A 14045-nucleotide genomic window follows, 5' to 3' on the forward strand; every position below is an offset into this window, starting at 1 on the left:
ATATCTTAATTGGTGCGGGGTCAACCGAAATCAGACAGCGGAGAGCTTGATTGAGCTCTCCCTCAGCGCCTTGAGGTACACAGTGCTGTAATCCTCGCAGGCCTTAGGGTCATTGTCTTTCGCACTGCACCATAGACAGACCAAGTATGAGGTTTGTCACTGACATCTATTGGTTAAAGGCTCTAATTGGTTTGAAATAAGCCGATTTATTGAGAGGCATTCATGTCACATGAGGAGAAAGAATTTGTTTTCAAACGTAGTCGACAAAACATCCCAAAAAAAGCCAGTCATAAAGTGACTGATGGGTAGCACTTCATGGACCTGCGTAATGGATTGTGAAAAGGAAAGAACTGACTTCAGTGTGCCAAAGGGGGTGCCTATATAGGTACCATATACGTCACTTCTGGCACGGCCAGTGTAAAGCTGAACTACGCCACCTACCGGCACGCAGGAGTACTGCTTGATAATTTTTAGATCCAGTCTGACATCTGGTGATAATTCTAAGCTAAGGAGTGTGCAGCAAGAAGCCTCTAACAAAAACATTTTTAACAAGATTTAAGTGACCAATTGTGCTTATAATAAAAAAAGTTTCCTGGTTTGGAAAACATCAGGGGAAGCAGGCAGTGGTCCTTTGGACCACTGTCTGCTCTCCAAAGGCTGACTACACGATTCCCAACGGGGAGGGTCTCCTTCCCGTTTGAGAATCAGTTACTCCTGCTTAGATATCTTAGAAATATATGCCTTGCGCTGAAAATTATGCAGTGTTGGGTACTGAACAAAACAATTTCTACAATGTTAAGATAAAGGAAAAAGTAATACAGTAATATCAAATGGGTGCTACAATTCTTTATTTTGGGATTTATAGAGTTATAAGGCAAAACAGACTTCATGTTTCTGTATTGCTTGCCCACTTTAAAAGACCATAGTCATGAACAGGATGGGCATACCTATACTATACATCTCAACAGTTGATTTCCTCCATAACTATTCACATTTCCATTACTTAGTACACTATTTGTTTCACCCCCTGTAATTTTTCTTTAAACTGAAAATTGTTATAAGGAAGAAAGAGTCCATTTTAAAAGGATAAACTTTTGGTCAAGTGTAGTGTAGCTCAATGCTTTAGGAGCATCTGTTGCAAACGAAGAAACCGCCAAAATTGAGTTAACTATGTAAATGCACCAACTCCATACCATTTAACAAAACAAATACATAAAATCCACACAATTACCGGTTTTAATTGTTGTGGACAAAGGTGTCCCCTTTGTAATGCATCTTTAAATCGGGTAGTAGGAAATCTTGTAGTTTTAAATGTATTAAAAATCCCTCATTTATAGCGGTTAGGTAATTATTATTCAAGTGTTTTTTTTTGTTAACACAGGCAGCATGCTCAGCAAATTAAACAAAATCAGATTTCTTGCAACCGGCAGTTCAGTTTGATATAGATCTTAACCACTGACAAGTTACGATTGTTCCTAGCATCCCTTTTTCTTCAACGAATTTACATATGAAAAAGGCCAGTGTACTAAGAAGCTGATCTCAGCATTTCTAATAGGTAAATAATCTTTATAAAAATAGAATACAAAACAAATTTGTTGACTTGAATGACCTATAATAAACCATATTAATACAAATAAACAAGAGTAAGTTAACAAATTATAGTATTTGAGAATTCAAAGTAATACTAAAATGTATTATACTTCCTTAAGCGTATTGGGGTGGCTGAGGCACTAGAATTGCTCAATCCAGTTGGACTCTAGTTCTAGATTACATACCCTTCACTTGCCAGCCCCAGATTCCATAATACACAACCAAAGTCCTTCAAAACTGAAGGGTATAACACTATATACAGCATTTTTACCCAAAATGAAACCATTCAGACAAAAACTGTAGTCATATTTCAGCTGTGTGACACGTCTGGAAGCAAACAACTGCTCCAGCTAGCTGTGGACTCCGTAGGCGGGGGTAGTCCTTGACTCATCCAGGTGTTCGGAGGCTTATATCCCCTTTCATTAATCTGGAACATAACAGCATTCTGTGGAGATTCATCTTTGATAACGTCTACAGTCTGCTCACTAACTTTGTGAGTTGTGCTTTGTTTCATTTGGAGAATAGGCTGCTCTCTCTCTGCAGTAGATACCACATTTGTACAGGTAAGCCGTTTAAACTGCTGTTTGACACCAAGACATTGCTTTGTTCTTTCCGAAAGAAACACTCTGAGCACACGCCCTTTATACTTTTTCATTGTATCCATTATATTAACTATTTCTAGGGAATCAACATCAGGGTGGTTCATTACAACTACAGGCTGGTTAAGTCGAGGACATTTAATCCTTTGGTTATTCAAAACTGGAATAAGCTGAAGAGGTCTTTCTTGTATAATGGCATATTTCGATTCGTTTTGAATACTGTGTTCAGCTTGTACTTTGAGTTTTTTTTTTTTTACACAGCCTTTCGAACCTTCTTTTTCTTTCAACCGTGATCTTTTCAGTGTAGCTTTTTTGAAATGGGCGTCAAGAGATTCTTGATTTACTAACCTTTTATTTCTTCTAATATTTAGTTTAAGCTGTTTTTTAGAGTTTTGATCTTGCTTAGAATTTCTGCCGCCAGACTTGGTTTTCTTGTTTTTAAAACAGTCTTTCAAATGTTTTTCTTTCCTTTTCTTTGTCAAACGTGGTCTTTTCATGACAGCTTTTTGCAAATGGCTCTCGAGACCTTGTTCATTTATTAAAATATTTCTTTTAACGTTTAGTTTAAGATGTTTTTTAGAGTGTATTACTTGTTTAGAATTTCTACAGTCAAACTTGCTTTTCTTGTTTTGAACACAATCTTTCAAATGTTCTTCTTTTTCTTCCTTTGTCAACCGTGGTCTCTTCAAAACATTTTTTTGCAAATTACTCCCGAGTCCACATTCACTTAATAAATTATTTCTTCTAATGTTTAGTTTAGGCTGTTTTTTAGAGTTTGGTTCTTGCTTAGAATGTCCACCACCAAACTTAAGTTTCTTCTGTATACAGTTGTTCAAATGCCCCTTTTTTACTTTCTTTGTTAGCTGTGATACTTTCAAAATACCTCTTTGCAAATGTGAATCATGACCATCTTGATTTACACGATTATTTCTTGTATTGTTTATTTTGGACTGTTTTTTACCATGGCTTTTTACTGGAGAGTTGTGAAAAAGAACAGGTCTGGGAAGAAAGGTTTCATTGCAATGTGAAATATTCTTTGAACGTTTTGAGCACTTTCCATTTTTTGAAGCAGCCTTACTGGCACTAGAGTTAATAACAGTAAGTACAGTTCCTTTTGGAATAAATACAGGAGAAGCAGTATGAAAATTTTCTGGAACAACCGTTTCAGCAATGGGTGATTTTCGCTTTTTTGGAAAACAATTTTTTTTCTTCGGGGTACTATTTGGAGTATTACGTTCCTCTCGGGGGGCATGCGTTTCAGAAATACCTGCCTCTCGTTTTGGGGTGCAGGATTTTTTCCCTTTTTTAGGCAATTGTATCAGTGCTTGCATTCCCTTTGATTTCTGATGTATATCTGCACATTGTGAGATTTGTGTGCGTTTTAAGCAGCCTTTTTTAGCCATATCATGTACCGGCAAACAACCTACTTCAAAGAGAATATTCGGACATTCAAGAGGTAGGCTGTCATCTTCTGTGGCGCAGGACATATTTGAATATTTTTTCAACCACGATTTCTGGAAATGGGAATCAACAATATCTGGATTACAATTTAAATGTTCTGTTTTGAGTACACGGTCAGAATCATTTTGTTTCTCGTCTGACTTAGCCCAATCTTTTGACTGATCGGTCAGCTCTAAAATCTTGCAATTTTTCTGCAAATGAAATGCATCACTTTGAAGTTGTTCAGTCTTACAGTTCTGCTTCAATGAAGGCATATCAGGAATTGCATCTGGTGATAAAAACATTCCTTTACTGCTTTCTACTTTAGCTGACATAACAGCAGTGTTGCATATTGTTTCAGAAGATGCTTCCATGTGTATTTGGGGAAATTGAGCACGTTTTTTAGGGTAATCCGTTGCAGTCCCCAAATTTGTAGTTCCACAATTTTTATCTGGAGCGCCATTTTTTCTATTTGCATCAGCTGTATCCAAATCGATGTGGTTTGAACTCATAGTTATAACAGGTACTTTTTCACCAAGCAATGTTAAGGGAATTTTACAGTCTTCCTTATCGAACATCGGAGAAATATTGCTTTGGGACGACGCAGCAGAGTCTGTGGTAAACGCAGAAACATCATCCCAATTAATGCCTTCTGGAATATTTTCAACACCGGAGCTTAGAGAAAAAACTGATAAAATGAAAGGCCCCTCTGTTACATTACTGACACAGTGTAGATTGTGTGGTTTGTAAGATTCAAAAATAGGGCTGTTTTCATGACCTGGAGCAAAAGCTGTATGTAGACTGGAGTCTTTATTGCAGTTTTGTGAAGATGCTTTGCTACTATAACAAGATTCGCTAACTTCAAGACATGCTTGTGTATCGACGTGATCACTGATTAATGGTAACTTCCTGCCTCCTATAAAGGAACAATTTCTACCATACGACATCTCTGTTAAATGACACTGGTCAGATGCTGCTTTGGAATCACAAACAGAGGTACACAAGGCTACATTTGGTGACTTTTTTGAGCAAGCCATCTCCATTTCTATTGGATTTCTTACAGAAAAACAAGGAGGAGTTTTCAGGTCCACATTTTCATTACTGCCGTTGGCCAACAGATCACGGTCACTAAAAAATAATTTACTTTTTATTTGCAAATCCCTATTTGCTAGCACCTTACCTTCACCATTGGAATCATGCATGGGTACTGGTACACTCAATTGCTCAACTGCATCATGTGAACTAAAAGAACTACAAACTGATGAATTCTTTAAGGAGTCAGGTTTAGATTTTGGATCACCAGGATTGATATTTGTTTTTTCCATAGATGCATAGGTTGCCACTAATGGTTTTGTCCGATTAGAATATTTAGTTAGTAACTCTTTCTGATTTACATCTGAAATGATAGATTCTTCTAACCTGTCAACTGTACATTCAGAATGCTTTTCCATACTGTGAAAGAGTTTCAGAACTAACTTTTGAATACCATCCACCATTTTAACCTCCATTATTTGGACAAAAGAATTTGGTAGCACTTCCAATTGTGGAGGTGCGATGACAGTTATTGGTAATCCAGGCTGCAGCATATTGCTTTCTGGAGAAAGTTCAACTTCAACACTACCATCGTGACAAACATGCATATCGATACTATCACAGCATGGTTCCACTTTGTCAAAATTAACATTTTGGACGGTTTCATCACTATCAATATAACATACACTCACTAAAGTGCATATTTCAAACGGTTCCTCATCAAAACCTGCATTTGATGATGAATTTAAAAGGTCTTTTTGGAAACTATCATTATCCTCTATAAAGTGTTCAGCATTTAAAGGGACTGTCAGACACTTGCTACTTTGCTCTTCTTTTCCACATGCACCTGAATGCTGTTTTTTATTTGCAATTCCATGCACTCTTCGAGTATGTTTCACAACATAGTCATTCCGGATGGCACCATAGTCACAATATTCACATTTATAGGGAAAAGTGCCAGTATGTTTTACTAGATGACGCTGAAACTCCCCTTTTGTATAAGACACAAAACTACAATAGGAGCATATAAACTTAATTTCTTCATGTTGCAAAATGTGCTTTTTGTACTGTCCAAGATCTTTTGATGTAAAACGGCACTTGTCACAATAATGTTTGTCTTTCTTTTTATTTTTATGCAAGGTTTTGCTTAATTGAAGAAACTCATCCTTTTCCACAGTACCATTTACATAGTCTCCGGGTACAGCCATATGGCAGTCATTACAAAGAAATGCCTCTTTTTCATCAGTACATAATAATCGTTTAGCATTTACCAACGTGTTTGGCATGGATTCAGGTATTCGGCAGCGGCAACTTTTACAATCCAGTGGCCATTTACCATCTTCTCCATTTTCAAAGTTTGTTGGATTTGACGTAGAAATCAAAGAATTATCTCCTTTATCCAACTCTGGCAAAAATGTGCTAGTATTCTTCATTTGCATTTTTGGAGGTCTTCATTTGACTTTCCGTTTTGAAAGAGATTACAGAAAAATCCCAACAGCATTTCATCAATCTTCAAAGATATTCTTGCATAGCTCTTCATCATGGTTTGGACATATTTTTGTATTCATAAATAATAGATGATAGCCAAGGAAACCCTAGAAGCAAAGAAAACAATGAACACATCAATAAAACAAAAACACAATAATGCAGATGAGTAATTTAACTATGCAATGAAGTGCATTATGAACACTTGAATTACATACAACATTAACTAGAGATCTGTAACCCAATTCTAACTGTAATTCTGCAAGGCAGGATCATGGCAAATTATCAAATTACTTCTGTAGACCACACAATCAAAAGGCAGAAGGCAAGAAAAAACAAAACAAAGTTGTATCTGGTATTTTGGTGCAGGCTTGCCATTCTTCATGAAATCTGATAAAGCCCAGATCAAAAGTGAAACAACATGGGATCAAACATAAAAGTGAATAGGTCACCTAGCTAAAATAGGTAAACAACAGAACAGCAGGGCCACAAGTAGAAATGTGGAGGTAATCATGAGGGCATGGTCTCCTCACTGAATGTCGAAGTCTCACAATCCTGAAAGTGCCACAATGTCATCTGAGATGGCACAGGCTGGAAGGTCTCACTGCACCACCACCTCAATTAAGGTCGAAGTCTCACAATGCTGGAAGAACAAGTTACTTACCTTCGGTAACGCTTTTTCTGGTAGATACTATATCTGCCTGTGGATTCCTCACCTTGTGAATATCCCCTTGCGTCAGCAACATTCGGAAATTCTTTTTGTAGCCTCGCGCCGCCGTGGACTTGGACGTCAGAGACACGGCATCGCACGCGACTCCGCTGACGTCACTGACGCCTACAATAGGCCCACGCCGGCGTGATGACATCAGTTCCGCCCTTTTTTCCGTGCCATCAAGGCACACGGACGGACCAATGACAGTAGAAATATACAAAGTATACACAGTACACAATAGCCAAGGAGAAACACACAGTGTGAAGCAATGGAAACATCTCCTTAACATCACAATAAATATACATTACAATACAGTAACTCTGGTAAAGAAGAGTGGACAACGGGGAGGCGGGTGGGTCAGTGAGGAATCCACAGGCAGATATAGTATCTACCAGAAAAAGCGTTACCGAAGGTAAGTAACTTGTTCTTCTGATAGATACATCTGCCGTGTGGATTCCTCACCTTGTGAATAGAGTCCCACAGCAGTCCCCACTCCCGGAGGAGGGTGTCCACTCTTCTAAACCAGGAAATCCTGAAGGACAGAGCGCGCAAAGTGGCCGTCCCTCCTCACCTCAGTGTCCAAGCAGTAATGCTTTGCGAAAGTGTGGAGGGAAGACCAAGTTGCCGCCCTACAAATGCCCTCTACAGGAACACCTCTAGCCAATGCTGAGGTAGACGACTTAGCTCTAGTAGAATGAGCCCTTATACCCTCTGGAGGATCCTTACCGGCCAAAGAGTAGCAGATCTTTATACAGAGGACGATCCATCTCGATAAAGTTCTTTTATGGACCGCTCTTCCTCTCTTGCAGCCAGCAAAGCCAATGAAGAGCTGGTCATCCAACCGACAGTCCTTAGTTCTGTCCAAATAAAAAGACACCGCCCTCTTAGGGTCCAGACGGTGTAACCTCTCCTCCTCCTTGGAAGGATGTGGGGGAGGATAAAAGGTAGGGAGGGTAATGGATTGACCAAGGTGGAAAGGAGTCACCACCTTAGGAAGAAAAGCAGCCCTGGTCCTAAGAACCATCCGATCAGCATGAATGGTCAAGAAAGGGGGCTTGGAACTAAGAGCGTGAAGCTCACTTACCCTCCTTGCCGAGGTTATTGCATCGAGGAAGACCACCTTAAGAGTTAAAAGCCTCATAGGACATTTATGAAGAGGCTCAAAGGGAGCACCCATCAGAAAGGTCAAAACAAGATTTAAGTCCCACTGAGGCACAATAAAAGGAGAAGGAAGGAACTTATTTGTGAGGCCCTTCAAAAACCTTAAAACTACAGGAGACTTAAAAAGAGACGGCTGGTCAGGCAAACAGAGAAAAGCCGACAGCGCCGAAAGATAGCCCTTAACTGTGGCAACAGCAAGCCCTTGCTGCGCCAGAGAAAGGGCAAACTGGAGAACATCAGACAAACAGGCTCTCAAAGGGTCAATAGAATTCCCACCACACCAAGTGACAAATTTAAACCACCTATACGAATAGACAGATTTAGTGGAGTCACGCCTGGCTGACAAGATGACATCCACCACATCAGGTGTGAGAGAAAAGGAAATCAGGTTGCCCCGTTCAATCTCCAGGCATGAAGGTGCAATGTCTGGAGGTGGGGGTGTAGAACCTGCCCCTCCATCTGAGAGAGGAGGTCTGCCCTGAGAGGGAGACGGAGCGGCGGGTGAGAGGAGAGGAGGAGAAGATCTGTATACCACACCCTTCTTGGCCAATCCGGGGCGACCAATATGACTTGGGCCCGGTCCTGGCGAATCTTCCTCAGAACCCGAGGAATCAAAGGTATGGGAGGAAACGCGTAAAGGAGCTGATTTCTCCAACTCAACTGAAACGCGTCCCCCAAGGCTCCTTGCATCGGATACTGGAGACGGCAGAATGACGGGCAGTGAGCATTCTCGCGAGTAGCGAACAGGTCCACCTGAGGAGTCCCCCACGTCCGAAAGACGTGACGCACCCCCTCTGGGTGAAGCCTCCACTCGTGGTCGGCAGAGAACTGCCGACTGAGAACGTCTGCACGAACGTTCAGAACTCCGGCCAGATGATTTGCCATCAGACAAATCCGGTGGTCCTGAACCCAGGACCAGAGGCGCAGAGCCTCTCTGCAGAGACACTGCGACCCCACTCCCCCCTGCTTGTTGATGTACCACATCGCGGTCGTGTTATCCGTCAGCACTTGGATCGACCGACCCCGAAGGGAAGGGAGGAAGGCCTTGAGCGCCAGACGTATCGCCCGCAATTCTAGAAGGTTGATGTGAAGCAACCTTTCCTCTGGAGACCAAAGACCCTTGACCTCCAGGTCCCCCAGATGAGCACCCCACCCTAGAGTGGATGCATCCGTAATCACTGTGGCCACCGGAGGAGGCAGCTGAAAAGGCTTCCCCCAAGACAGATTGCCTTCCACACCCCACCAAGACAAATCCACCGCAGCTTCTCTGGAGATCCTCACTGACTCCCCGAGATCTCCGTTGTGCTGATACCACTGCCTGCGGAGGCACCATTTGACCGCCCTCATGTGCCAGCGTGCATGGTTGACCAACAGAATGCAAGAAGCCATCAGACCGAGCAGGCGAAGGACCTTCAGGACTGGTACTGCCGCTCCATTGAAAAACAAAGGAATCATTTCCTGTATGTCGCGAATCCTTTGAGGAGGAGGGAATGCACGACATACAGTTGTGTCCAGTACTGCACCTATGAACAGGTTGCGCTGGGAGGGCACCAGTATTTGGGTACATTTATCGAAAAATCCAACCTGAACAACAACTGGGTTGTCTCCCGCAGATGATGGAGCACTCTCTCGGCCGACTCTGCTTTGATCAGCCAGTCGTCCAGATAAGGGAATACAGGAATCCCCGACCTTCTGAGATGCGCTGCCACCACTGCCATCACCTTGGTGAAGACTCGAGGCGCAGTAGTAAGTCTAAACGGAAGGACCGCAAACTGATAGTGCTGCGATCCCACCGTAAAACGAGATACTTCCTGTGCGACTTCAGGATGGGGATGTGAAAGTACGCATCCTGCAAGTCGAGCGACACCATCAAGTCTTCTTCCAGCAGTGCCTGAAGAACCTGTGCAAGGGTGAGCATCTTGACTTTCTCCTGTTTCAGATAAAAATTCAAGTTCCTGAGATCCAAAATTGGACGAAGCCTGCCATCCTTCTTGGGGATCAGAAAATACCGGGAGTAGCATCCCTGACCTTTTTCCTGCTCCGGGACCACCTCTATTGCACCCTTCCTCAACAGAGTTTGAACTTCCTCCTGTAGGAGTAGCAGATGTTCCTCTGAGCAATATCGTTGGCAAGGAGGGTAATTGGGAGGGAATTCCCGAAAGGGAAGGGCATACCCATTTTCTACGAGATTGAGAACACAAAGATCTGATGTAACCGATTCCCAATCCCGTAGAAAGTGGGTAAGCCGACCCCCCACCGGACCCACATGATCCTGGATGGCGGATCTAGGGATGCTTTTCTGTGGCTGGGGGGTTGGAGGAGGTGGAGGAGGAAGAGGCCCGACGCCCTCGAGGACGCGCCCTTTGCCTTCCCCTGTATGACTTATACAAGGTATTTTGCTGCTGCTGCTGCTGCTGACCTTGTCTAAATGTACGAAAAGAAGAGCGTCCAAAGCCTCTGAATTTCCTGGCCGTAGAACCTCTTACTTGTAGACCAAGAGATCTAGCAGTCGCCCTGCTGTCCTTAAACCTCTCCAAGGCCGAATCTGCCTTTTTGCCAAAGAGTCCTTCTCCATCAAAAGGCAGATCTAACAAAGCAGACTGCACATCAGCAGAAAAATCTGAGGATTTTAACCAAGCTGAACGCCTTGTGGCAACAGCAGTGCCCATGATCCTTGCCACAGAATCTGCAGTATCAAGGCCGCTCTGAATAACCGGACGAGCTGCCGCATGAGTGTCAGATAAAACTTCCTCAAAGTCACCTCTGCAGTCGTCAGGAACCTTTGGGATCAACGTACGTACAGAGTCCATAAGAGCGTGGCTATATCTTCCCATAAGGCAAGTGGCATTTGTTGATTTTAACGCCATACTCGCGGAAGAGAAAGTTTTCTTGGCCACTTGATCCTGCTTTTTAGCTTCCTTGTCACCAGGAACTTGGGGAAAAGCACCTACTGACTTCTTGGAACATGCCGCTTGGATCACCAAACTTTCAGGAGAAGGGTGTGTCGACAAAAAGGCAGGGTCCTCAGGAGCCACTCTATACCTCCGAGCCACACCTTTCGAGACAGCAGGAGCAGAAAGAGGCTTCTTCCACACCTCCATAATGAGATCAGTCAAAGCATCATTAAAAGGGAGCAAAGGCTCCACTGCCGAGCTCGGAGAATGAAGAACCTCAGTAAGCAGATTCGATTTAAACTCAACATTAGGCAATTTTAAACCTAAAAGTCCCGCTGCTTTTTTCATCACCACGTGATATGCTGAACATCCTTAGACGGCACATCAGAGCCTGATCGCAAGACCCACTCTGGAGAAAACTCAAGACCACTAGCCTCTGCTAGATCCTCGAAATAATTTTCATCCAGCTCACCTTCTTCCAAGTCAGAATGAGACTCACAATACCTCTGCTCTTCCAGTAGACGTTGAGCCTCCCTTCTAGACCTCTGCTTAACACGGAGTGCAGCCGGATCCACTGCCGACCCCGACGGCGCCGGAGCCGACGTCGGAATCGAATCCGAAGGCTTAGAAGGATGTTCCAAAGATTTGCTTGGAGCGGGCGACGCCGGTGCCGGAGTCGTCGACTTCGGTCGAGCCGGCGTCGACCTCGGTGGAGCCTGGTACTGCCACAGCGGGGTCGGAGCCGGCAAAAACGGCATGAAAGGTGCCGGGGCATATGAATGAGGCACCCCCAAATCAAATGCCATTGGACCCATAGGACCCGAAGGCGCTCCAGAGGGGTAACAAGACTTTGAGAAAACATCATACATAGCGTTAAGAAACGCTGAAGGATCCTGACCTGGAGCTGGAAAAGGTGGATGCTCAGGTCGACCTCGAGGTAGATTCGAATCTATCTCAACAACAGGAGTCGATCCCTCAACCCCCCACAGGAACCTCCTCTTCCTCTTCCTGTGCCGGAGACGGAGCCGGAGTCGGATCGGGTGCCGGAGCCGGTGAATGTACTGGCGACTGCAAAGGCGAAGCCTCGCCCTCCTGATCCGAAACCTCTTGTGGAGGAATTACCTTGGATCTAATCTTCTTGGGTGATCTCGACCTCTAGCCAGACTTATCACCCGAATGACGTCGGGACTCATGTCTCCTCTTCTTATGCTTCCTTCGCGACCTCGAAGCATGATCCGAGGAAGACCTCGAAGCAGACGCCTCCCGAGACCTCGATCTCGACCTCGACTTCTTCGAATGGGATTTCGAAGATTTCCTTTCTTTATCGGCCTTCAGCTTAGCCACAAGAAGCTTAAACTCCCTTTCTCGCAGGGCCTTTGGATTCATTTTTTGACACGACGAACACCCATCCACGTCGTGGTCGGAGCTCAACACCAAATACAGTCCTGGTGTGGATCCGTAACGGACATCATTTTTCCACATTTCCTGCAGGGCTTAAAACCCGTCTTCTTTGTCGACATATTAGCGATCAAAGTGGCAAGAGAACAGAAAAAAAAACGAAGAAATACAGCTACAGAGTAACTAGAAGCTACAGAATATCCCAAAACCGTTAGCGTCGACGAAGCGGAAAAAAGGGAACTGATGTCATCACGCCGGCGTGGGCCTATTGTAGGCGTCGGTGACGTCAGCGGAGTCGCATGCGATGCCGTGTCTCTATGACGTCCAAGTCCACGTCGGCGCGAGGCTACAAAAAGAATTTCCGAATGTTGCTGACGCAAGGGGATATTCACAAGGTGAGGAATCCACACGGCAGATGTATCTATCAGAAATGCCAAGTTGGCACTCCAAATGGCACAGGCTGGAATCATGTGGCCACTGAATGTCAAAGTCTCCCAGTCCTGAAAGTGCCATACTGTCACTGGAGATGGCAGACGCGGTCCTGAAGTCACAGCCATTAGAATGATACTTTTCTGCATCCCTGAGCTGACGCTGTCTCCCAGAGGATGGTTTAGACAGACATAACTATTAGTTAATACACCTCGGAGCAAAAACCCCACCACGCAAACCACTAAGCTTCGTAATGCCGAAATAAGCTTTCCGAATTAGACTCTGGGAATATTTCGTTTATTGCCCAGCTAGGGTCATTTTATTTATTTTTACGCATGTGAACGGCCTAACAGTCAAGCTCCACAAACACTGATGAATACCACAAGCGTCTGAGGTGACCCAGGAAACGACTACAACCAGTTGTCTCAAGTTAAGAAAGCAACTGCAAACATGCATCCATTAGTCATGTTTAGTCTATGCAGCAGGCACTGTACCCGTGTGGTCAGGGCCAAATTAGCACAGCAATCATCCTCATTTTATCGACCTCAGAAGGATGAAAGGCTCAGTGGACTCCCCAGGAACTAAACCTGGACCATGAAGCATCATGCCATGCAACGGTTTCGCCTTTGCAAAAGTTAGAGCTATTGGCATTGTAAATGACAACATTTTTATTTATGTGTTGGTTTTGAAACCGATAAATAAATGGCCTAGTCATTGCAATACCTCCAACCTGGCAAACCTCTACTGACATATTTTGGGCAGACTACAGCGCTTTTGTGGCCTAGAATTTTAAATGTGACAGGACGCCAATATTTAATAACTGTGTCAGTAAGTGTGTCTAATGCTGAAAATATGAGACAGATACCCTGGTTTTATTTGTGTGATTGGTGCATAACACTGGCCAGAACAAGGGCAGACTAATGAAATATTTGCTTTTCGCAGTTTCGTTTAGAGCAAACAGAGGGAGACTGAGGACAGGCCTGGAGGGACTCACTGCACACAGAGGGAGATTGAGGACAAGCCTGGAGGGACTCACTGCACACAGAGGGAGATTGAGGACAAGCCTGGAGGGACTCACTGCACACAGAGGGAGACGGAGGACAAGCCTGGAGGGACTCACTGCACACAGAGGGAGACTGAGGACAAGCCTGGAGGGACTCACTGCACACAGAGGGAGACTGAGGACAAGCCTGGGGGGACTCACTGCACATAGAGGGAGACTGAGGACAAGCCTGGAGGGACTCACTGCACACAGAGGGAGACTGAGGACAAGCCTGGAGGGACTCACTGCACACAGAGGGAGAC

The 14045-nt window shown here is 44.1% G+C and overlaps 1 protein-coding gene across 2 annotated transcripts in view; it reads right to left on the minus strand.

Moving 5' to 3' along the window:
• Positions 1-833: 833 nt before the first annotated feature.
• The window catches only part of ZNF518B (zinc finger protein 518B), a 49307-nt gene continuing 36095 nt past the window's right edge, over positions 834-14045 (minus strand). For both annotated transcript variants that reach the window (XM_086964089.1, XM_086964088.1), the window contains exon 2: positions 834-6256. In XM_086964089.1, the coding sequence (XP_086820215.1) occupies positions 1901-6100 (4200 nt within the window). In that variant the 5' untranslated portion in view covers positions 6101-6256 and the 3' untranslated portion in view covers positions 834-1900. The remainder of the gene's footprint in view (positions 6257-14045) is intronic.

Source organism: Lissotriton vulgaris, chromosome 3_2 (assembly GCF_964263255.1).
Source record: "Lissotriton vulgaris chromosome 3_2, aLisVul1.2, whole genome shotgun sequence".
Taxonomy (NCBI): Eukaryota; Metazoa; Chordata; class Amphibia; order Caudata; family Salamandridae; genus Lissotriton; species Lissotriton vulgaris.